General features: G+C 35.0%; 1 protein-coding gene across 1 annotated transcript; it reads left to right on the top strand.

The window, feature by feature from the left end:
• Positions 1-5,456: 5,456 nt before the first annotated feature.
• Positions 5,457-24,657, top strand: LOC129949189 (THO complex subunit 2). The gene is made up of 21 exons (XM_056060477.1): positions 5,457-5,652; positions 5,788-5,953; positions 6,027-6,274; positions 6,335-6,468; positions 9,546-9,793; positions 9,858-9,998; positions 10,064-10,617; positions 10,685-10,871; positions 10,939-11,210; positions 11,278-11,740; positions 11,819-12,103; positions 12,185-12,390; positions 12,458-12,560; positions 12,620-12,799; positions 12,855-13,064; positions 17,343-17,523; positions 17,592-18,233; positions 18,298-18,335; positions 24,024-24,198; positions 24,276-24,319; positions 24,406-24,657. The coding sequence occupies exons 1-21, from the start codon at positions 5,591-5,593 to the stop codon at positions 24,514-24,516; spliced, it is 4,650 nt and encodes a 1,549-aa protein (XP_055916452.1). The 5' UTR covers positions 5,457-5,590; the 3' UTR covers positions 24,517-24,657.
• Positions 24,658-25,981: the final 1,324 nt, after the last annotated feature.

Below are 25,981 nucleotides of genomic sequence, written 5' to 3'. Positions count from 1 at the left end.
ACACCAGCCTAAAAATAAAATCGATTCAACCTTAAAATCACTCATTCACAATATTAACAAGAAGAAGGGGTAACAAAACGCTATCATTCCAAATTGCTTATAAACCAACGACCATTTTCTGTGCCTTTCACTCCAACTTACGGACTCATGCGCTTCAATGACACCTTTCAAATCAAGAGAATGAGGTAAAACCCTTATATTTTCTGCTGGGCGCCGGATAAATGAGCAAGCATTATGACAAATGTTCGGGGAAATTTCAATACCCCAGTATAACTAAACTGACCAACCAAATTCAAACCAACAGTCAAATAGAAATTCGCCATCGTCAGCCAACAGCCACTCGAACAAAACCTTCCTTACCCGAGATTCTCATGTACCAAAAACCAGACTACAAGCACTCAAAGCTGGAGAAATAAAAAAAGACCGGTTACCAAGGTAGTATCAATGCGAGTATCATTTAAAACAGCAAAGTATAGAAATGAAATGAAAGCGACGACGACGACGACCGACGCGATGAAACGAATGGCGTTTATTTGTTTTCCCTTTCTACATTTATACCATAGCACACATCAAAGCATATGCCCCTTACCCCTGTGTTCTTATTAGATAAAAACAATCAAAGGAGGAAACGTTGCTTTCGACCCTCCTCGCTTCACCGCTTTGAACAAACCCACACACAACTTTACCGGCACGTGGCCGCTACCTCTGTGCCAATCGCAGCCATGCAACAAATGATAAGCGCTCCCGCCAACCTTTCAAACACGCTCGAAGTACATTTTGCTTGCTAGAATTTATGATTGCCTGGTAGAAAAGAGGGAAGCGAAACTCTTTTGGCGGGGTCTTTGTTTTTCCTGGTTTTAGATAAGCCAAAGCAAAAGCTGCCATATTCCATGGCGGCATCGGGCACACATACCCCAGTCCCAGTACCGTAGATTTTGTGTTGTTTCCCGTTGGCGAGAGACAGAGTAAAGTAATAATACCATTGCTCATTTGTGCGTCCTTCGGCTTCGGTAAAACCCCTCATTGTTTGTCTTTAAATTGCTGGCTTTGGTTTGCTATTTTATATGAATGGGTTTTTCCATCTCCTCCCCTGTTGAGTCTTGAGTGAGTAGTGTAGAGAGTGCTAAATGGTGTTGTTCATGGTTGGGTTCTTTGGGTCGTGGTCGTGGCTCGTGGGTAAAGAAAGAGTAAGGGATTTTTGGATTGGTAAGACAGAAGTTGCGAATACAATCTCACCCCAAGAAGGGTGGTACTTTTGCTTGCACTAAATTGAGCACGTTGACGAGACGTAGTGGTAAGTGCCTGTGCTGGTTTTGGCGCCGCCGCCGGCATTTTTGCAGCTTCATGGTCACGATGAGTGAACGTCGTCGCCCGACACGACACACGGCGACGACGTGTGGTTGTTAGGTCTGAGTCGGAGTAGCAAAATCGTCGCGTTTTAAAGTGAGACACGGACGGCACACGGCACGCGATATAACAATTTTATCGGGGGTACAGAAAATTTGACAAGGTGTTTTGTGTTCTCTGTTGAGCATCAGAAAAGTCGAAACAAAAGAGAAAAAAGTCGTCTTATATTTGTGTGCAAGCATCAATATTCAATAGTAAGATGGGATTCTCCTTTCGGTTGAAGGGGAAAGTTGGATTTGTACGATAAAGTTGTACATTGTTCTTTACGAGTCAACTTCAGAAGGATGCTTTAACAAAACATTTTACCGATATGACAAATCTGATAAATGAGTTGTGGATGTCAAAAATGACATTTAATTGTCTATACAGGCTACTAGATTCTGTAAACTGTGTGAATATATATCCGTACCAGTTGTTAGTAAAAGTTTGTAGGCTTTTTAAAACTTTTGGAATATAGTTTCAAGAACATTTAGAATGTTCTTTAGACTATATATCATATATTACTTACAAAAGATAGAAGAATTCAATGTAAACGAGGCTTTACCAACACATAAACTATTTGTAAATAATTTTAAATGAAGAAATTGCATTTGATGCTTATGATTCTTAAAAATATTAAACGTTTTTGACTTCAATTTTAAAAGATGTGATGTAACATTGTACCAACACCTTTTTAAATTATTGATTATTATTAGTGATTATTTGGATGTAAAAAAATAACCTTGGTCAAAAATAACCATCGTTAAAAAATAAAACTGGCTTAAAAACAGTGCGTATAATATAATCTTGATTACAACATAGCTTTGGTTCAAATTGGGATAGAAAATAACCTCGGTTGAAACATAATCTTGGTTGCAAAACAATTAGGCTAAAAAATAAAACTGGTAAAAAATAACCATAATTATAAAATAACCTTATTTAAAAATAACGATGGTTAAACAATAACCTTTAATTACTTTGGTTAAAAATAACCTTGGCTATAAAATAATATTAATTAAAAGAACTTTATTATAAACTAATCTTATTTAAAAATAACCTTAGTTATAAAATATCAATGGACATGAAATAACTTTGATTGAACTTAACCTTGGTTATAAAATAAACGTTTTTCTAAAACAATCTTGACTAAAATATAAACTTGTTTAAAAATTAACCATGGTTATGAAATAATCCTTGGCTAAGAAAAACTTTGGTTTAAAAATAACGATAGTAATAAATTTTATTTGATTTAATTTTAGCCTTAAAATAACATTGGGTTTAAAATAAATTTGTCTAAAAATAACTTTAGTTTAAAAATAAAAGTGGTTTTAAAATAACCGTATTTAAAAAGTAAATAACAGCGGTTTTAAAATAACGATATTAAAAGAAATAACCATATTTTAAAAATAGCATTGGATAAAAGATAACCTTGGCATAAAACAACTTCGGTTAAAAATTTAACCTTGGTTTAAAAATAACTTTGTCAAAAATATAACATTGCTTAAATTTTTTTTTTGTGTAAAATATAACCTTGCTTGAAAATAGCCTATTTTAAATATCGGTTCAACTTTCCTTTATCGCAGCACTAATTTGTATACGTGCTGTTCTTTTTGATTTAATTTAATTTTAGAGTGACGAAACATTTTTTTGTACTTTAAATTAACACGTAAAAATGGTTGATTTTGACGTTTCATCCCTGTTTTTTATATCAGTATTGCCACTCATGTTTTTTTGGAGGATTTTAATTGCTTGATCGATTATTTAAATTTAATTTTCAAATTATTAATAAATTTTAAAAAATTGCATTAAATTCAAAGTAAGTGCTTTTAAAATACAATTCAAAAAAACAAACAAAAGATTTTGTGTATACCCAACTTCGCAACCGCCCCAAATCTTTTAGTGTTACATGCAGGGGGTTTCTAGTGGCTCAAAATACGACGCATACATTCGTGCTTTATAATTTTGTTTTATTTTCCAGTTTTGATTGTAATTTCAATTATGATTAAATGATGCATTTTGAATTTAAACTAAAAATCTGCAATAATGCATTTAAAAATATTACCTACATTAAAAAATTTGTTGTTAAATATTTTGAAACAAAATTTATTTGGTCATTATACGCGAAAATACGTGAAGTTAGTTAGCTGATTATTAACAAATGTCATTTGAGGCAAAAGCACGTTAATTATAAGGAATTCTGATATAACACATGAGTTTGTCTTGTGTTAGGGTCACTTTGGGTTCATTTATATAGGTGTATAAATTTATGACAGTACAGTGTTGCCGCGAGCCCTAGCGGAAGTGTAAAAATAAATAAATTGGGTGGCGCAACAGTCCGTTGAGAACTAGGGCCTAGTGACTTACAGCTCTCAACCATTCTTGTGTGCGAGTAATGTTGTCAGGAATGGAGGGGACCTACAGTTGCCGAATCTGAACGGCTAATTTGAGAAAGCACTTTTTCATGACAAGAGTTACTGTTGGAGAATTTGTCCAAACCAAAGACCTCTGGCATGACAGTCCAACGCACAAACCATCATGCCACGGGTACTACTACAGCGGAAGTGTAATGAAATAAATAAAAAAGATCTTCCAAAAGCTATATAAATGTTTTCGGACAAAAAAAGTGGACTAAAAAAGTATCTAATACCAATGTAAGATAAGTATTGCAATTATTTCCATAAAGATTATAATTAAAATTAAATTTAAAAGATATTTTTTAAAAAAGCTGTAACGAAAAGTACAAATCATAAAAAAGTAACACAATTTAAGAATAGAGAAGAAATACAAAACTTTTGGTATACTTGCACCATTGTGGCAACACTGATACAAAAGAAGATCCTATAATAAAGATGAATATGTTTGTCTTCACTATAATCTTGCCTTCTAGGTTTTGAGTTTTTTTACAATGCAGAATTAAATATCTTGAAACAGATGGATAGTTATACAGTGCATATGGATTTTACCTTTATGTAGGCTCTATGTAACTTTGCGAAAATTCCCATTTATAAAAAATTCTGCTAGAAAATTTTATTTATGCACTGCTTATGTCAAAAAAAAGTACCAACATGGAGCAATCTATTCCATTTATCTGTCTATTAAATCAGCTGTTTGTCATAATAAATAAAATATAAAACTTTGTGTTGTGCTTTTGTTGTCCTTGAATCGATTAAAAATGAAAACTAAAACTAAAAGATCTCGTACCGCAAATTGGGCTTCGTCCAATAAAGTAAGTAATATCAGCGATGAAAACTTTTGAACGAAATCAATAAAAATTCGAACATTTCATTTAGAAACTCCTTCGTTTTTTACTAATTTGTGTGCAATGCTTTTCAGTTTCAACAGTTTAAGCGCAACAGTGAGGGAAGCATAATACATTCAGGTTGGGTTGAACTTTTTTTTACAAACTATCCGCCTTCTCGGAGTTTAAACTATTGCATATGCCAATGTTTTCTTATTAATTTCAATAATTGAGAAGAAATCAAAATGACATTTACGAAATAATAATAACAATAATTTCCTTATGTAGTCTATATTCAACCTCAAAACGCGTTCAAAATGACATTTAAGAAATAATAATAACAATAATTTCCTTATGTAGGCTATATTCAACCTCAAAACGCTTTTAGCTTGTTATGGGACTATGCAACCTTGCATTAGTATTATAAATATCATTTTTCCGTGTAGAGGCATTATAGAGATTAAATAACTTAATGTAGGCTCTATACAGCGTTTTTAAAAAAGACTGTAATTTTATATGTAGCATGCCTTTTTTTGCTGAAATCAAATACAGATACATGTAAATCAGCCTTAATATCTTAAATACGTTCTATTGAGACTCCTTCTTAACTTTAAAAAAATAGAAGGGTGCTCTTGATGCGGTCATGGAAAGTCGCTCCCAAAACATCCTCGGTTAAAAAAAATACTGTAATTATAAAATATTTAATATTTTGTATGCTTAACTTGTAAACTAAGCCTTAAGATAAAATATGTCCGCATTTTGACAGAAACATTTTCAAATTTTCACCTCTTACTGTACTGTACTACCTTAGCTAGCTGTCAAACACTTTGCATATGGCCGTCGTCGTTTTGCGCTAAAGAAAAATACACTCAATAAATAATTTAAATTATCAGATTTTATACATTGCAAATCAATTAAATCAAACAAAATTCCGACAAAGTCGTATCCAGCTAAATACTCCTGAAAATGGGAGATCCTTTGAGCGCGGATGTGTGGAAGAATTTCCAAAAATCTGGCAGAACTGAATTGTAAGTACGATTTCACCGCGAGTCGCTTAGACTTCTGCTGTGTTCTCCTCCATCTCGACAAATGGCTAAAAAAGTCTCAAATTGTTTTTTTTCGAACTTTTATTCACAAACATATTGTATATTGCTTTCATTTAGGCTAAAATATCTAAAAGATTCTATTAAGGAAGGCGACAGTCCAGTGTTCACAAAGGACAATGACTTCAAGAAAAATAATTCCAAAGTTATTTATGATTTTGTATGGCAAGCCATCAAAGGCAATTTGAAGAAGGAAGTTATGATATCCACGCTCGGAGAAGTTGTTGTAAGAACTAATAAAACCTTTAATTTGTAAACACACAGTGGAGCTCACTGTTTTTATTTTCTTTTTCTTTCAGACCATGCATCCTGATTATCCATCAGTGATATTAGACATAATGAACATTATAGATGCAGAGACTTCGCTGGCCAGCGATAGTGCTCAAGATGAGCGAACTTTATTCTGTCAGATTCTCAAGACGATGGAAAAAATAATTCCAGAATCACTAATCAAGGAACGCATAGAAATTGACACGCTTCAAGAAGCGGGAATTGTTAAGAATAAGATTTTTTATACAAAATTTATAAAAATCAAGACAAAGCTTTAGTGAGTTTCTTTTTCTTTTGGTAAAGTTTTAAAAGCTAAATAATTTTTGTTTGATTTTAGTTACAAGCAAAGACGGTTTAATCTTTTTCGCGAAGAGAGCGAGGGTTATGCTAAGTTGATAACAGAATTAAATCAAGATTTTACAGATGATGTTACCCCAAATAGTATTATGGACATAATTAAATCCCTGATTGGTAAGTTTTCTTTTTATTAATAAACAAAAAAACTAGTAAACTAGGATGGAACATTAAAATGCATTCGAATAATTTTTAAGACGTCAGCTTATTGGCATTCAGACATTAGAGAACCGTCGTAAGATGTTTGCTATAGATTTTGCCTGTGATATCTTATTTCGATACTTGAGAATTCGTAGCATATTTATTGATCGATTTGAAAACGTTACGGAAATTGCAAACCAAAATGAGTATAAACCATGTGACAGCTGTCAAAAAGACCAACTTCGAAAAAAGTAATGCCAGATGAAAAACCACACATAAAGAAAAACATACTTTACTAGAAGAAATAAATGCATCTGCAGTGAAATTTTATTGGCGACGAAAAACCCAACATCAACTTCTCGAGAATTTGAAAGTTTGTCTGATATTATCCAAAGAATATTGTTTTTTCCTATCCTCGCACTGAGAAATATTTATTATGGGCAATCTCAATGTACACAATAGTTTTTGGCTTTAACATTGGGATCTGGTAATACCCGAAGGTGTGTTTGCTGAGATCTTCGCTGAGTAGAATTATGTAACTTAGCTGGCCTACGAGCCCTCTCGAATATCAAAGTTAATAGTACAGTAGAAAACACTCGTCATCTTGTTCCTCACTTCTGAACCTGATAAGTAAACTAACACTATCAGTTTTCTACCTCCTCAAGGCACATCTGACTCAGTTGTATTAGCTAACTTTCCCTGTCAAGACTCGAAAGATTAAAGAAAGAACCCCTAAGAGAACCGTCTGCCAATACGAGAAAGCCAACTGGGACGGTGTTAATAATTATTGCATGACTTTGAATTGTTCAATATACTCCCTGGGTAGTGACGTTGACTCCAGTGCTGATATGATAACAAGTTTAATTCTTTTGGGAATGAGAAATTTCATCCCGAAAAGACCTAAAGAAAACGCTTGGTTTTATGGGAGCTGCAAAGCGAAAATTTGGGGTAATGATGTAAGTTTCCGTTGTTTTAAAGCAACCGAAATGAAGAAAACTATACCAATTCCAAGCAAGTCAGATAGTCCTACTTACTTACTTCCTTAAGGTGGCTCTACAGTCCGGGGCGGACCTGGGCCTCAACCAACATGCGTCTCCAGCCAGCTCGGTCCCTAGCTAGCTGTCTCCAGATTCACACGCCAAGTTGGTTGAGGTCCTCTCCCACCTGGGTGCGCCACCTGAGTCGCGATCTTCCTCTACTGCGCCGTCCCTTGGGATTGGATTCGAAAACCTTCCGGGCTGGAGCGTTGATGTCCATTCGCTCTACATGACCTAGCCATCTAAGCCGTTGGTTCGTACCGTACAGTTCGTCGTTATATTTTCTCCTCCATTCTCCATCTATGCGTACGGGACCGAAAATCGCCCGAAGAATTTTTATCTCAGCGCCATAAATGAGAACCGGGATGATGAGAGTCAGATAGTCCTGCAGCACCCATATTCGAGGAACCAAATTTATACATGACCAAAAATTACGCCAAAAAATATTGCAATTTCCCAAAGGCCGTAAAATTTTTTGTCATTTGTAAAAAATATGAAAAGTTCTTCTTCTTCAACGGTTCCTACGCTTGCTGTCAATAACAAACCATTTGTTAGCTCTTTAGAAAAATCTATTTTTAATTCAACGCTGTCAAAGTCAAAGAAATGAGCAGATGCAAGAAAGCTTTGTGCAGCTCATATGCAACAAGGCCGAATCCTCATCTCCTTCTAATTATTGACCAATTGCACTTACATCCCTTTTTTCAAGAGTCATGGAAACGCTGATCAATTATTAGCTTAAAACTTGCCCCGAAGACCCTCAGTACGGCTTTCGTAGCAATAGGTTCCCTAGTGATATCATCTTTACATCGTTTTCGAGAAAATAAGATTTTTGCGCTTGAGTTTGGCACCAAGCTCACTTATCGAAAATGCGTACTTTTCGTATTGTTGAACCTCTTCTTCGTTGGATTAGAAGTGCCTTTCTAACCGTTCAAAGTTGAATTGAATTGTTTCAAGTCTGAAATTCATAAAATAAATGCTGGTGTTCCCCAGGGCTTCTTCTTGTCTCCGACTCTCTTCCTTATCTTCATAACCAATCTTTTGTCCGTCACTTCTAATCCATTAAATTGGTTCGCTGAAGAGATTACTCTCAGCTTTTCATATTCGTTTCTAGATTCACATCCTTGTCCTTTCGGGTGTGGAACTTCAACGACAGCGTGTGATAAGCTCATTAAATTCTGATCTCGACAGCATTGTTCAATGGGGAATTATAAACCGAGTAGAATTTAATGCTTCAAAACCTCAATGCTGTCTCCTAACGTTAAATCGTAACCCAACCCCGATGCCGCTATCCATGAGTGGCACGTGCATCCAGGAAACCAATCAACTTTCAGTACTCTGTATGTGTATCACAGATCACCTCTCAGGAATGATCACATATTCGATATTGCCAAAAATGCTGCTAAATGCTTAGGATTTCTCCGACGGTGCAAGAAATTTTGTACCCCTTCTGATCTGGCTGTAATTTACAAAGTTCTCATTTGTCCAAAATTAGAATACAACTCCCATATTTGGGCAGGTGCCCTTAAAATAAGATTAAATATTTTGGACAGGATCCAAAAAAAGAGCTTTAGAATTGATAGGCGATAGAACTATAACCGAAACAATTACGTCACTTGAACACCGTCGCAATGTTTCAAGCCATTCGTTGTTATATCGATATTTTTATAAACAGTGTTCTGTCGAATTAGCCAATTGCATTCCCCCCTCAAACAATTCAGCCGAATGCTCATCAGTTTACTCTTGAGCTAATCTTTCATCCTTCCCTATTTTTTTAAAGCTCGCACTGTGTTTAAACTTTAAATATTGTAAGGGTATTTATAACCCCTTGAGTGGCCGCCAACTATAAAAAAAAAACATAAACCACTTGAGTCTTTTAAAACGAATTTTGTTATTGTTTTGTTGCTCTTTTCGAAAGTCCAAGTTCACCTTGATACGTCTTTCTGGAACCACAGCCCACAGACTTGGTTTAAATAATAATAATTGTTTTACTAACAATTTTCTCCTATTTATTTTCAGGTTGTTTCAATTTGGATCCAAATCGAGTCTTGGACATAATTGTCGAATCATTTGAAACACGTCCCGAACGTCATTCACTATTTATACCCCTTCTGAGGCTTTACATGCCCAATGGATCAATTATTTGTGAAGTTTTAGGTTATAAATTTCGACATTTTGCTGATAGTGAAACACCACCATCATTATTTCAAATTTGTGCATTATTGCTCAAGCATGGCGTCATTGATCTTCAAGATATTTACATTTGGGTATGTAAACTTCTTTTTATTTTAAAAACGAACAACTTATTTAAATTAAAATGATAATCAACAGCTTAATCCATCTGATAAGTCAATTGCTGCCGATTGGGAAAAAGATTTGGTAGATGCAAAAGAATTTGTTCGAAAATTAAACGTCATCATAACCAACAAGGACAAAGAACCAGAACCTGAACCAGAAAAAGATGACAGTGAAGTAAGTAAATTTTTTGTTCAACAAAAATCCATGCTTCTTGTTTATTTCAATGTTGATTTCCAAAGGATAAATATTCAACAAATCAAAAATTCGGACTCTGTGAAGGTTTGCTTCGAGTTGGCGATTGGGAGAATGCCAAGAAAATAATCAAAAGACTCCCCGAACAGTCTGTGATTGTTCATGAGCCCATTGCTAAAGCCCTTGCAACACTCATTCATATATCAATTGATCATATCTACACAAAGAAGGTTTTCAAATCTGCCACTAATAGAAAGACCAAACTACACGACGATAGAGAATTGGTCGATGCAATTCAAGCACGAGAATTCTCCCAACTACGTGAAATTGCCTTCCCCATGGCCATAACTCTGGGTCCTTCGTTGCGATTTGACACCGTTCTCATGTACAAACTTATACGAATATTACGTACCATAATATTAGATATGGGAGTTGATAGTTTAAATTGCCCACCAACCAATACAGAGGCTGAAAAATTATACTTTGAAGTGATTACAATTTTGGACGCATCCATATTGCCGGCATTTTCATATTTAGATTGTAATTGTTGTATGGCTGAGGAGATATGGACAGTTGTTAAGGTGTTACCTTATCATTTTCGGTAAGAATTCTAAATTCTATAATACATATTCAAGGTAGACTTCTTTATAAAAACGTTTGGCTAACAGTTACAGTATATACTCACGTTGGAAGAATGAAACGTTCTTAGTTCATCCGCAATTGATTCGTCGTCGTGGTAATGCTCAAAAGCAAATCAAATCTCTTATGAAACGTGTCAGCAAGGAGAATGTTAAACCTGTTGGTCGACTTATTGGAAAGCTTAGTCATTGTTCTCCCGGATTTCTTTTTGACTATGTAAGTTTGTAGAAGGTAAAAACAAAAAAGAAATAATTATTGATTTCTTTGTTGATTTTTATTTCAGATATTGCTACAAATACAAATCTATGATAATCTTATTGGTCCAGTTGTGGACTCTTTGAAATACTTAACATCCCTTTCCTATGATATGCTTGCCTATTGCCTAATTGAGTCTCTAGCTTTGGCCGATCGAGATAGATTCAAACACGATGGAACCTCAATATCAGTTTGGTTGCAAAGTCTATCGAGTTTTTGTGGAGCGATATTTAAAAAGTACAATATTGAGTTGAGTGGTTTGCTGCAATACGTAGGCAATCAGTTAAAAGCTCAAAAGAGGTAAACTAATCGAATGGAATACAAAAGAAAACTTGTCTTTAAACTGTGTTTTGTTTCTCTTTTTTAGTTTGGATCTTTTGATTCTTAAAGAAATTGTTCAAAAAATGGCCGGTGTAGAATCAGCTGAGGAAATGACAAATGAACAACTAAACGCAATGTCTGGTGGGGAATTGTTAAGGGGAGAAGCGGGCTATTTCAGTCAAGTTCGCAATACAAAGAAATCTTCACAACGCCTCAAGGAAGCCTTAGCAAACAACGATCTAGCTGTAACATTGTGTTTACTTATGGCCCAACAAAAACATTGCGTTATTTATCGAGAAACAGCTCAGAGTCATTTGAAGTTGGTTGGAAAGCTCTACGATCAATGTCAGGATACATTGGTACAATTTGGTACTTTCCTTGGATCTACATACTCAGTAGATGAATACGTTGAAAGACTGCCTTCAATCATTGCCATGTTGCAGGAATATCATATTAATTCTGATGTGGCTTTTTTCCTTGCCCGTCCAATGTTCTCGCATCAAATTAATGTAAGTTTTTATTTATAAAAACCTTTTTTTTTTTCATTTCAATTTTTCATTTGTTTTGGATTTGTTATTGTTTTTTAGCAAAAATATGATCAACTTCGTAAGGCTGATCCTAATGCCAAAAAGTTGACCACCAATCAGAAGCTACAAAAATACCTAGAAGCAACAACAGCCATTATGAATCCAATTGTTGAATCTGTGCGTCCTTTGCATGGGCCAAAAGTCTGGGAAGACATTAGTCCACAATTTTTGGTGACATTTTGGTCACTAAGTATGTATGACCTTCAAGTGCCTACAGATGGTTATCAAAAAGAGATAACAAAATTAAAACATTTATCTGTTGCAGCTGCTGATTCTAAAGATTCGGTTTGTTTTTATTTATTTTTTTTTTCTTAAGACTGAGTTTCATGACTTTTTGTGCCTTTTATTTATGTATTTCTGTTTTAGAACCTATCAAAGAATAAAAAAGAACAGGAGCGTTACATAGCACTCATGGATAAACTTCAAGATGAGAGGAAAAAACAACAAGAACATGTAGATAAAACAATCCAGAGACTGACTCAGCAAAAAGATAATTGGTTCCTTTCGAGATCCGCTAAGTCGGCGAAAAACGAAACAATTACACAATTTTTGCAACTTTGTTTGTTTCCGAGGTAAATTTCAATAAAATTTGAAGGTTTTTTTTTGGTTTTATATTTGATTTCAATAATTTCTTAAAAGGTGTACTTTTACTGCCCTTGATGCGCTTTATTGTGCAAAATTCGTTCACACCATTCACAATCTGAAGGCGGCAAATTTTTCAACTTTACTTTGTTATGATAGGGTAAGTTTTTTCTTGTTGTCTGTTTTTTAAATATAATCTTATTTTTATATAATTTATAGATATTTTGCGACATAACATATTCAGTTACATCGTGTACTGAAAATGAAGCAACACGTTATGGTAGATTCTTATGCGCAATGCTTGAGACTGTTATGAGATGGCATTCGGATCAGGCTACATTTAATAAAGAATGTGCCAACTATCCTGGTTTTGTTACAAAGTTCCGCGTTAGTAATCAGGTTAGTTACAAAAAAAATACATAATTATTCAAAAATTAAAAAAAAATGTTTGTAGTTTTCTGAGGCAAATGATCATGTGGGATATGAAAACTACCGCCACGTATGCCACAAATGGCATTATAAAATTACCAAAGCCATTGTTTTCTGTTTGGATTCAAAAGATTACATGCAAATTCGTAATGCATTAATTATACTCATGCGTATCCTGCCTCATTATCCAGTTCTAGCTAAACTTTCACAGATCATCGAACGAAAAGTTGAAAAGGTAAATACAAATGATTTATAATTAAAAAAGTTTATAAATAAATTTTATCTTATAATGTGTCAGGTCTTAGTAATAAATCTCTGTGTAATGACTTTTATAAATTCATCAATAATTGCGACTTAATTTTTCTATATGAAACTTTCATTACCGAAGATAACTTCTCAAGAATTGAGAATAAAATGTTAGAGTTTACGTTTAAGTGGTTACCAGCAACGAGAAATCACACTCGAGGAAGAGCTAGTGGAGGATGTTTCCTAGGATTTAAGAAAAAACTAAATGCCAGCTGCGTCTTCAAAACATACAACAATATTTCGGTCATAGAATCCAAAACTTACAACATCCGTCTTACGATACTACCGATCTATTTGAATTGTAACAGCTGGGAAGACGACTTCGAAAAATTATCACATACATTCAATGGTGATGCTAGTTGGAGAATTGAATTCGAGAGTTGGAACGCAGGCAGGAGTGATGAACGATTTAAGAGGTTGCGGCAGACTATCAAAAGATCCTTGTTCTTACGCAAGAGGAAAGAAACTATTAGAGTTTTGTAATACGTTTGGGCTGTGCATACTTAATTGGTACTTACACACTACTAAGCACATAATTGTACAGAGTAGAGAACACAGCACCTTGAGCGACTAGACTATGTAAGGTGATAACAACACAAGACATTAATACAAGACAGAAGAGAAAGAACAACAGGCAGAAAGAATACATGACAACAGCACGCGATAGGTTTCGAGACGGCCCCCCTCTGTCTACTAACCACGCTCACTAATGCTTGATTTCGGTGATCGATGGAAACCGAAGCTTTATCAGTGATTAGAACGTTGCCTTTAATGGAACCAGTGCCGGCGCCTCGTCGGGACTTTTAACGTTTGTGGGCGGCCAAGGGACTTTAGTGGTCGATTATGCTATCATAGTAGAAGATTGGGCACCGTTCGTGAAAGATTTTGAGATCAGTGAAGTATCATATTCAGACCTTTCTGTTGTTGTGACAATACAACTTCAAACTAAGCATGATGAGGCAATAACCTTTATGCGGCTCCTGCCCAGACTGAAATGGAAAGACGATCTCTAGACTTGAAGCTCCAATCACTTCAAATCGAGGACTTTTCCCTCTTAGAACGGATTGTGAAAGCCTCATATCCACAAGAAGGACTCATCCAAAAGAAAGAAAATACAAAAAAAGAACCCAGGTTTGACGAAGAATGTCGAAAAGCTCGTAAAACATCATTTGCGTGGTTGGGGATCTTCCGTAACTCCACCCAAGGATTATTTAAGGGTTTTTATATAGAGGCCAATAAGAAGTTTAAAGAGCTTTGTAAGACTAAAAAAAAGTTAAGCTAAAAAGCGAGCAGTTCGATTATCATCTTGTAAAAACTCCGCTGATTTTTGGAAACTGAGCTGAATGGAAAACGTTTTACTATCCACACAAAACTGTCTTCAAATGTAATGCTTTCCCATTTTAAGGATCTTTTAAATCATGTAATAACGCCGACAAAGTGACATGAAACATGAGAAGCGTGCGGTCAAAGATGTTGAGAGATTTAAAAGCAGGAATGAAGTTTAAAAGTTTTACGAACAGGTGAAACGAAATTCACAGGTACATAAACCTAGAACCTAAGGCTGCAAAGACGAAAGTGGAAACGTCAATGTGGAACCGCAGTCAATGCTGAGGATATGAAAGGACCACTTCTGCAGACTGTATAACGGTGACGACGAACCGAATTCCGCTGTCAGGCAGGTTGATCCATTCAACATAGACGACGAAAGCCAACAATCCCGGCATCCCGACTTAGACAAAGTTAAGATTGCCATATCTATGCTGAAGTCTAACAAAGCCGCTGGAGCGGATGGCTTGAGTGTCGATCTCTTTAAAGCAGCTGGAGATAAGTTGGTTAGGAGCATGCACCAACATATCTGTAAGATATGGTCGGAAGAAAGCATGCCCGATGAATGGAACCTCAGTATTGTTTGCCCGATCCTGAAAAAAGGAGACCCTCCAAACTGCACAAACAATAGAGGAATCAGCCTGCTTAACATAGCCTACAAAATCTTCTCTGCCGTAATATGTGAACGTCTAAACCTGATAGGCCCTTATCAGTGTGGTTTTAGACCAGGAAAGTCTACAGTTAATCAAATATTCACATTACGGCAGATCCTGGAAAAAACCCAAGAACACCAAATCGACACCCACCATATTTTCATCGATTTCAAAGCCGCATATGACAGAATCTACAGAGACAAGCTGTATAGAGCCATGTCCAGTTTTGGCATCTTTGCCAAACTCGTCCGTTTGTCTTTCTTTCGATGTCAAAAAAGGTGTTAGACAAGGTGATGCGTTGTCATGTGATTTTTTTTAACATCGTGCTTGAAAGAATAGTGCAGAGCTCACACGTCAACACTAGAGGCACTATCTTTCAAAAGTCTGCCCAATTACTAGCATATGCTGATGACATTGACATAATCGGAAGAACTTAGCGTGATGTCAATGGGGCTTTTCTGAGTATTGAGGCAGAAGCGGCAAAAATGGATTTAACGGTTAAAGAGGGCAAAACAAAGTACATGCTGTCTTCAAGAAAGGACATACAACACCGACGCGACATCTTGGTCAAAACGTCGCCATCGACAGACGTAACTTTAAGGTAGTGAAGGACTTCATCAACCTAGGCTCCGCTGTAAACGCAGAAAACAACACTAGCGCTAAGATCAAACGCAGAATAACTCTTGCTAACCGCTGTTTCTTTGGACTAAGAAAGCAATTGAGTGGTAAAGTCCTCTCTCGAGGGACCAAAGTGTAGCTATATAAGACCCTTATCATCCCGTCCTGCTATACGGTGCAGAAGCATGGACTATGATAAAAGCGGTCGGTTCCCTTGGGTCGGTTCGAGAGAAAAGTTCTTCGTGTGATTTATGGTCCCGTATGCATCGAAGGGGAGTGCAGGAGAAGGTGGAACGACGAGCTGTACGGGCTGTACAGTGACGTAGACCTAGCCAGAAGGGTAAAAATCCAACGACTAAGATGGCTAGGTGACGTAGAGTGCATGGAAACGCTCCGGTTAGAAAAGCCTTCGAATCCACACCCACAGGACAGCGCAGTAGAGGAAGACCGTGGATCAGGTGGTGCGCACAAGTGGAAAGTGATCTCACCCAACTTGGAGCGCGAAACTGAAGACATCTAGCTAGAGATCGAGCTAAATGGAGAAGTATGTTGGGTAAGGCCCTAGTTGACACTGGACTGTAGCGCCACCTTAAGTAAGTAAGTAAGCTAAAAGCATACTTTTATATGGATCGCAGGATTTAAAAAGTACAATTCGGTTGGAAAACTCCTAACGCACTTTATAAAAAGAATATTTCATTTGTTGGAAAAAACGGCAAACTACGTAATAAAGCTGGAAACGGTTCTCTCTCCTTTCTTTATAAAAATAGTGAAGTTGCAAGCGGACTTATTGCTTAACGTTTTTAAAATGAATGATTCACAGGTCATGTAAAAAGTGGCCATAAAAGCCATACAAGATAAAAACAGTTGGTATCGAGAGGGGCAAGATTTTGCTAAAGAATTTTAAATTAATTTTGATTTACCCATCGAGGATTTAACAACCGCTAAAAACATCTTGTATGAAGTCATTTTATAGGTTGATGAGAAATTTAGAGCTGAATATATTGCCGATGCGTCTAATTCCTTGTACAGAACAACTTACAGCAGATTAAATCATAACCTTGCAGAGAACAACTATTTTAAGGATTCCAATAATATCCGTGTGATTTCTATGATGGTCAGACTACGTAGTGAACTAATAGATTAAAATGTCATTCCACACAGACCTTATTTACCCCTAGAGTGTAATATATGCAACCTATCAGAAAGAGAGGATTCAGTACACTTCTTGGGAAAATACCCCATTCTCAGAGAAATCAGAAGGATAGTATTCAGAAAAGACTTTTTATCGGAAGTTCAAGTGATAAGTTTATTGAATGAAATGAATGTTGTCAATCTCTACGAATTTTGCAAAACTGCGCTTAGATATAGATTGTGTTTCTATTCAATGTTTTTTTAATTATTTGTAATCTTAAAAAAATTATAAATACCTTTTTTATTATTGAAAAGTAATTATATTGAGGGCTTTTTACATTCATTGTATTTTGTTGTCAATCTTGCAGACTGCAATCGCCATGCTATAATGATTTTTGTAAACATTTTTAGTTTGTAATGTTAATTTAGCTTTAATTCAATAAAATCTGATTCTATCTAAACACAAATACATTTTTCAGGTTAGAGAGGAAGAAAAAAGTAATCGTCCAGATTTGTTTGTAATTGCATCGAGTTACATTGGTCAATTGAAACACAGAGCCTCTCACATGATAAAAGAAAGTGATTTCCATCAGGTATCTGAGAAACCAGTTAAAGAAGTTCCCGAAGCAAAGACTGTTGCTAATGGCGATGCTAAAGTTGGTAAGTAATACAAAAAAAAACTCCTCTGTTTTTAAGAAACATGTTTATTTATGTAATTTTAATTTTAGAAAAACGAGAAAAAGAAAGAACTGAGAAGAAAGTCATAAAGGTAATATCCACTACAGCCTCCACAACAAACAATGAAAAAGAAGCTCGAACTGAAGTGCCTGAACGTGTGTCGGAACGTCCCGAGCGTATAGAACGCCCTGAGCGAGTAGAACGTCCGGAACGTGTGGAACGTCCAGAGCGAGTAGAACGCCCCGAGCGCATAGAACGCCCCGAACGTATAGAACGTCCCGAGCGAATAGAACGTCAAGATCGACCAGAACGCGCCGAGCGCGTAGACCGAACGGCGCGAGCTGAACGAACAGAACGCGTAGAACGTTTGGAAATCAAAGATGAAAACAACGACCGTGAACATCGAACGGCTAAAGAAGTGAAAAAGGAAGAACGCTCTCGTGAGAAGGAACGTGGTGACCGAGAAGAGGAGCCCCGTAAACGCGACAAGGAAAAGAGAAGAGACTACCGCCTTGAGTCCCCCAGTGTAGTTGAAGTGATCGACAAACATGGCGCAACAATAGACTACTACGAGTACGAGACCAAGGACCATGAACGTGAGAGGGATCGAGATCGTGATCTAAGTTCTGTTTCGAATTCCAGCAATGGATCGCTGCACCGCCGAAGTCAAGATATACTTGAATATGAAAAAGGTAGTAAAGGTTTTTTTTTGTTGGTTTTCAATTGATTTTTTAATAACTTGACATTTATTTTTAGACTCTAAACGTCGCAAACTGGATTCAGTTAGTTCAAAGGTTAGTATCAAGGTGTAGCTGTGGAAAAAATCTCTACTACTACTAAAAGTGTAGTGTTCAAAACAAAAAATCCCAGGGGATATAATCTTGTTCTTCTTCTCGATTAAATTTTCATTATTTTCTTCCATCAAACAAAAAATATAAGCCCATAAAAGAGTGTGTATTAGTGTTAAGGCCATTTTACAACCTGTGAATAACATCGATGCCGTCCGGAGGATTGTGATTTATAAACAATAAATAAAACAAAAAATAAGTGAAAGACTTGAGACTTTATTAAAAAAATGTAATTGAAAAAAAAAAAACAAAAAATTTATGAATCGCGGAATAAAGTGTAAAATTTGGTGAAATCACATTTTCTTTCATACGAGAAAAGAAGACTGCGAGATGAAAGACGTGAGAAAATTATTTGAAATGGATGACCGACTCGGCTACACACAAAACACTTCCTCTATAAAAATAATGCGTATTGAAAGTTTAGGGTGAGTAGTTTGCAAAATGCTCTTTTGCTTCTTCTTTTTTTTAACTGAAAAATTGGTTTGAAAATATTTCAATACTTTTTTCTTGGTTTGGCTACTGAAGCCTTAATTAACAAAATAATAAAAAAAAACCTAAATGAAATGTCAATTTGCAGATTTTGTAAAGGAAATCCGAGTTATTTGTAAAGAAATAGTCACTGTTTTTTTTTGTACCCTCAGAATTTATTGGTTTTGATGTCTTGTATAAACGTTAGGGCTAAGAGTTATATACGATCTTAAAAACAAGCTTAGAATAGTGACTTAAAGGAAGTCAAGTTTTTTCTCGTGTGAAGGATGGGTAAAATAGATAAAATCAAACTGTTGAACTTTTATAAGTTATTCTAAATTACGAAATTTTGCTTGATTTTTTTCACAACCAGTGCCATTTTACATTTTGAAAAGAAATATTAATCAGAGACCATTAAGGTTATTTTCGATATGACAGCCGATTTACCAAATCTATAGGCTGTCCCAGCAGACGTGCACATTCAAAAAATATTGTAATTGTAAACATCTCCAGTATAACTCCAATCTAAGGATATTTGACTGTAATTCAGTGAATCATTAAAGTAGTTTGATTCCATAAGATTCGGGGTCAGTTGTAAGTAAAGAATCCTGCTTTGTGATTTTCGAAATTCCTCCTTAAGAGCATCGCGTTCCAAATTTGTACAGCTTTGTATGATTTTGTAGAAAACCTCTTTCTTCATGGATTTCATGGATTCAGGGATATCATTTCTCCACACGCGTTTCCCAGAGCTTTCCATATCGACATCAACCAGTCCTCGTTTCTTAGCTCATAAGTGCCAATCGTTTTGTCATTCAGTCATCATGATCTGATAAAACCTTTTAAAATGTAGTCTGATTGTAATTTAAGCGTGCTAGTAAATATTTTTCAAAGTCCTGTTTCCGGATACAAACATAGTTAGGTGTTTTTAGGGTAAATTAAAAAGTTTCTTTAAAAAACATCTGTGAAGCTTTTCTATCTCCTCGTATTCGTTGATGCCTCATACCTAGGCAGCATAGCAAAGCGAACTTTTTATAACAGCATCAAATATGTTGTATTTCGCAAATAATACTATTAGCTGCTTTGAGAATATATTCCTCCAGGCTAGATTTAACAAACTTTGTGAAGTTTTAACTTTGACATTAATGTGATTTTTAAAATCTATTGTTTTATTAAAAATCACTCCCACGTACTTGTATTCATTAGTAATCTGTAGAGGGTTTCCATTAAAGTGCCAATTGTATGCAGTGTGGTTACGTGCAGTTTTCGAGAACACGCAATAATTTATCTACATTAATGACAAATCCCCATTTATCGCAATAATCGGCTTAGCGATTTATCATTAGTTGGAGACTTTTAAGAGACTCGGAAAGTAATCAGTATATAAAAGATTATTTACTTTCAAGTCAGCAATGTTGGGAACTCCAGGTAGATGAGCTTCTTACTAACTTAAGGTGGCGCTACAGGGCTGTGTGAACTAGAACCTTCTAACTTCTACATCATTAATAAAAAGTGCAAATAGAAGAGCACTTAAAAGCCATCCTTGTTTTACACCAGAGTCCGTTTCATACAATTCCGAGTACGTTGGACCATCCCAGATAGCTGCTTTTGATTCGGAATATATTTCCTTTATAATTTGGATGAACTGCGTAGGTATACCTAGCTGGAAAGTTTGTAGAAAAGTGCATACCGATTCACCAGGGCAAAAGCAGACTTAAAGTCAACGAAAAATACATAAACTTTCTTATTCCGTGCTGGGAATGCTCTAACGATGGAATTTAGCACAAGTATATGGTCGACCTCAAACCTGTTAGCAAGTACACCACAAAACAATTTTGAGATGACGTTCATAAACGATATGCCCCTATAATTGTCCACACTATTAATGTCTCCTTTTTTGTGAATAGGGAATATTACCTCTTTTTTGAACGATGTAGATACATCCCCATTAGAAAACACTTTATTAAAAAATGATGTAAGTTGTGAAATAAAGGTTAGTGTGGAAGTGTTCGTATGGAATCCCATCTTCACCCGGGGCTTTACCATTTTTCGCTTTATGTAGAACAAGGTTTATTTCGGCAACTGTTATTTCACCATCTAATAACTCATCAGATAAAAGAGGTTCAGCATACGACAATTTAAGGAGCGTTTTGTTTTGTAGAATATTCTTGAAGTAGTTAACAAGATCATCGGCTGATACACTGGTTCCTATTTGTAAAGTTGACCCATTTATTTCTTTTGTCACCTTCCAAAATTGTTTCGAATCTTCTGATTGACAAGTACATAGGCTTTTTATTGAAGCAAACATTTTTGTATTGTTTTTTGGCTTCTATGTACCAATTTTTCGATCTTTAAACTGTCCTGCGAAGCCTTTAAAAAAATTGTTTGTGATATTTTATATCAAGAATATTATATGTTTAAGCTATTACATGGCTGTAAGGAAAACGATCGACAATTACTTGCATTTTTGCATAAGTGCTAAACCATAAAACTCCGTCAGGAGTTGGACTGTATTTACACTCATTATTCAAAATTTTGTTACCAATTTTCTAACGATATCATCACATTTAAACTGAAGGCAATTGGGTTTCTTCTTCAATTCAAAACATTGATTTCTTCTAATCTTAAAAATAGTTCCTATTAAGTTAAATTCAAAATTTCTTTCTTCAACCATTTCATTGTCAAATCAGGAGTTCCCCAAGGTAGTCATTTAGGACCACTTCTCTTTATATTCGCCATCAATGAGGTACTCTTTTGTATACAAAACAGTAACATTTTAATCCAAGACGATTTTTTAGTTTCTTTTAATTGTAATCTTGATTGTATGGAACATTTTAATTCGTTTGTTAGTGAAGTCTAAAGAATTTCACGTTCCTTATGTTACTCTTCCTCTGTATAACCCTTCGAGTATGCATTCTCCTCCTTTTTACGATGTCCACAAGAATAGAAGAAAATCTGTTCAACGCAACTTTCTAAGTTTCGCCTTAAGTGTACAACATGGTCTAGTCCTTACAACCTTCCTCCATATGAACATCGGATAAAGCTTTTTAAAATACAGTCTATATCGCAAAGGACAGTTTCAATCATCAACTTTTATGTAGCGTAATTAATGCATCTGATTTATTAAATTGTATTTGTTGAAACTAGAATGGAAGTAGCCACAATAACCGCAGTTTACAATTATAATGTTTCCCTTTGCGATTCCGTCAATCTTTTCATCTAATCTGGCTTCAATTCCCTTTTCAAAATGCTATGGACAGAACTTCTTGACATATCTCGTTTCATTTGATAGATAGCTTCCATTCCCAAAACTTGGACAGTTTTTTCTATTTTTTCGTTTCTCTAGCATTATTCTTACAAACAGTGTTCTGCTGAATTACCTAGCTCGCCCTCTCCCTCAAACTATTAAGCCTAGTACTTGCTCTTCCAGGAATGCTCATCAGTGTGACGCATAACGATACTTTTTTTAAACGTACATTGACGATGTGGATTGCTTTACCCAACTCTGTTTTTCCCTCCCATTTTTAGATGTAGTTACAAAGTTTTAAAAAAGGCTTCCAATTATTTTATTTAGTACGAAACACTAGTATAACAAGTTTGATTTCACTCCTGTATAATTTCTAGTTATACATTTTCTGACTTTGACATTTCTTATGTGCCCGGGCGTTTAAAATTTTTTTAAATAATAAAATAATTTAAATTTAATCCAACACACAAAAAGTTAATAAGTTCGAAACTACATTCAAAGTTACTAAAGCTCTTTGAGGTTTGTTCTTTTCAATAATAATACAAAAAAAAACTTGAAAGAGGATCTGGGCGCTGAGTATCCTGAGTATCCTGAACATAATGCTGCTGACAATCGAAAGCTGATTAAACATCATCCACTGGTGAACAATGGACTGGAATCGTGATTTCAATCGTGATAACTTAGATGGTGTTGACGAGTTCTTCGTGGGAAATTTTAAAGGACATTATAAAATCATTAGAAACCAATATTGAAATGGAAAATTTAAAAACCAGAGGACCAGACAAGTCTGCCAAATCAGAACTTGTGGAATTACATACAAACTACCAGTTGTTATTAAAACAAACATTTTTAATATACTTAAAACCAACCTTCCTTGGAACCTAAAAAATGCAACTCCTGAAAATTTACTCTGTCATCAACCTATGAAGACAATGCAGAAGCAGAAAAAATGTTATAATCTACATGTGTACTGAAAAAATTGTGTCTAAATTGTTTGGAAAACTTCAAAGACAGCCAACGGTTAGGTTCTGGAATAAAAAACCATGGGATGAGCCAACAAAAGCTAGGGGAAACAACTCGGAGAAATAAAGCATTCGATGGCGAAGTATTTACACGGACGAGCAGAAGATCAAGTATTCCAGGGGCCTGCTACAAAACACACAGGATAAAGACGTATCCAAGGATCTCCCCTGTACAACACCAGATGAAGAAGAATAGTCAGGACATCCAAATAATTCCAATCCTCATCTCCAGAGTTTAAAATAGAAAATCCATACTAATACTGGAAGATGGCTTTCATCTTGGAATCAATTCAAAAGTATCAGTTTGCGGAGGAAATTCGATTAATAACGTGCTAAAAAATCAAAGACGCTCTGCAGCAGCTGTATTTGAAACAAATCATTTTGTCTGATGTTTATCTGGATCCGATTGGAGATACAATTCTGAAGAAGACTGCAAACAAATGTTTTCTTTCATTGGCATACTTTCGCTCTCTCGTAATTCATTTGGCCTAATTTGTTACATTATCATAATTGTTGTATACATATGATCGGAAATCGAGAAAGCTGTTCAACTTGAGTTAGTACTCCCCAATTCTCGCCAAAAGATGACTCATACGACAGAGGATTTCCATGTACGGAAGGGAAACAAAACCAACCGAGATTTTCTATTGATGTTAAATGAAGAAACTTTAGTGAGTAAATTCAAAGATTGTGGTAATCGTGTCTGTGTGATGAGAGAGAGGACTGCCTAGGTTGCGGTGAGTTGTGAAAAACAAAACTTCCCAAAAAAAAAAATAAGATCATAAGATTTCATCATAAAGTGTATCCTCGTTTGACAACAAAAAAAGTGCTTATTTTTCTTAAAATTCTAGAATTTCAATTCAATTTTTTTTAAACAATTTTATTTGTATCACATTTCAGAAACAACAAGAAGAACCTATTGAAACCTCAAAGAAAGATCGTACATCAAAGTTGAAAGATCGCAAAGACAAGATGACCGAAGAGGAGAAGGATGCACGTAAAGAACGAAAGCTTGGTCGTAAAAGAGAACGTTTGGAGGAGAGTTCATCGGGTGATCACAAGCGAAGACGTGATGGTAATTATTTGTTTAAAATTTTGACTTCATAAACTTGAGAAATGAACTTATTTTTCTTTATTTTTATTTTTAAACAGTACAAAATGGAGACGACGATATAAGAGACAAATATCATCTCAGGGTAAGGCAAACAAACACTTACAAAGTTAATTCGTCAAGGTTCTAATAAACAAACAAATTAACAAAAACAACTTATTAATCGTTCAGGAAAAATCACCTCATGTACGCGATGCCCGAGAAAGATCGCATGAAAAATTCGAAAGGGACAAAGGGCAGTATGGGTTCTCAAAATCATCAAGATCAAGAATAAACTATTAAAATTAGTTTTATTCATTTATTTGAAAAAAAAAGAAATGGAAAGGAATTCTATTTTAGGATACGAGAGTAAAATTTTTAAATTAAAAACAAAAATATATAAATAAAGAATAGTTTTTAAGATAAGTCAAAACAAAAACTAAAAAAAAATATGTTAAAAAAATGTTAAAATAAAAATTAGTTTAAAGTAAAAAAAAATAATCAATAAAATTTACATAATAAACAGTATTTTTTTCATTGGAAAATATTTTTCATTTTGAAGATTAATTAGCGGAATTTGTACCTATTTATGACTCAACAATTTCATCATGTTAAATTAAACAAAGGAGCAATGTTTGAAAAATAAAAAATAAAATAAATAAAAATAAAAATTTTCTACCGAAACTCGGAGTCCGTGACCTCAACCTTAAGAGCGTTAACTATAATTTTCGGTCGTAATTCTAGCCATGTAGACAGACAGTTACAAGTTTAGTGTAACAAATGTGACTACATATTCGTGTGTTGCGTAGCAAACGATCCAACCTAATTTGATTTTATAGACGAGTGCTAAATTCAGACGTGAACTTAAACAAAGTCAAAAAAGTTCAAAGAATTTACATCCAGCATAAATCTTAATCCGACGACTAACTGGTCGTATCGTCCATCCTTACTTTCAATATCGTCCATCCATTCAAATAATACAGTTATAACAGACCCAGCACAAATATGTAAATTATTCTCCAAATCCTGGTCTGATTATTCAAAAGATACAAATTATTCTACTTTTTTTAAAACCACAAATGATGAATTTACAATTAGTCTTCCCTACATTCCAAACAAAAACATCTTTGCTCAACGTATAGAACTTCCTATCTCAATAATTGAATTTGAAGCATGTTTAAGCAAAACCAAAGGCACAACACCTGGTAGACACACGATAAGTTATCCTATGCTAAAAAAATTACCTAAAGATGTGAAACAAAGATTCATCTTATTCTACAACAATATTCTCGAAAACTCAGTAATACCACAAATTTGGAAAACTACTACCCTATTTCATGAATAAGCCCAACAAAGATAAATTTTCAATCGATGGCTATCGCCCAATTTCCCTAATATCCTGTATCTCAAAGGTTTTAGAGAAAATAGTAGGAAAACGACTCATGTGGCTCATTAAAGAGAAACAAAATTAATATCACCTAAAAAAGTTGCATTCAGAACAAACAGAGGATGCTTCGATGCACATCTTCACCTAGATTATTACATCTCTAATCCGATACCTTCAAAAAATCATGTCTCAGCTCTTTCACTCGACTTTAACAGCCCTATTCTGCTGTCCACCTAAACAGAATAATTTGTGTAATTTTTGGAAATGGCCAGTATTTGACTTTTTATTCCAATTGTAAGCAGAGGAATAAGAGAATCCTCAAACAAAGAGCTTTGGATAAATGTTAATAAGTATCTTCCTGCACCGAAAAATGTTAATATT

The sequence above is a fragment of the Eupeodes corollae genome, chromosome 3 (genome assembly GCF_945859685.1).
Source record: "Eupeodes corollae chromosome 3, idEupCoro1.1, whole genome shotgun sequence".
NCBI classification, from domain to species: Eukaryota; Metazoa; Arthropoda; class Insecta; order Diptera; family Syrphidae; genus Eupeodes; species Eupeodes corollae.
This window is presented reverse-complemented; position numbering and strand designations above follow the sequence as displayed.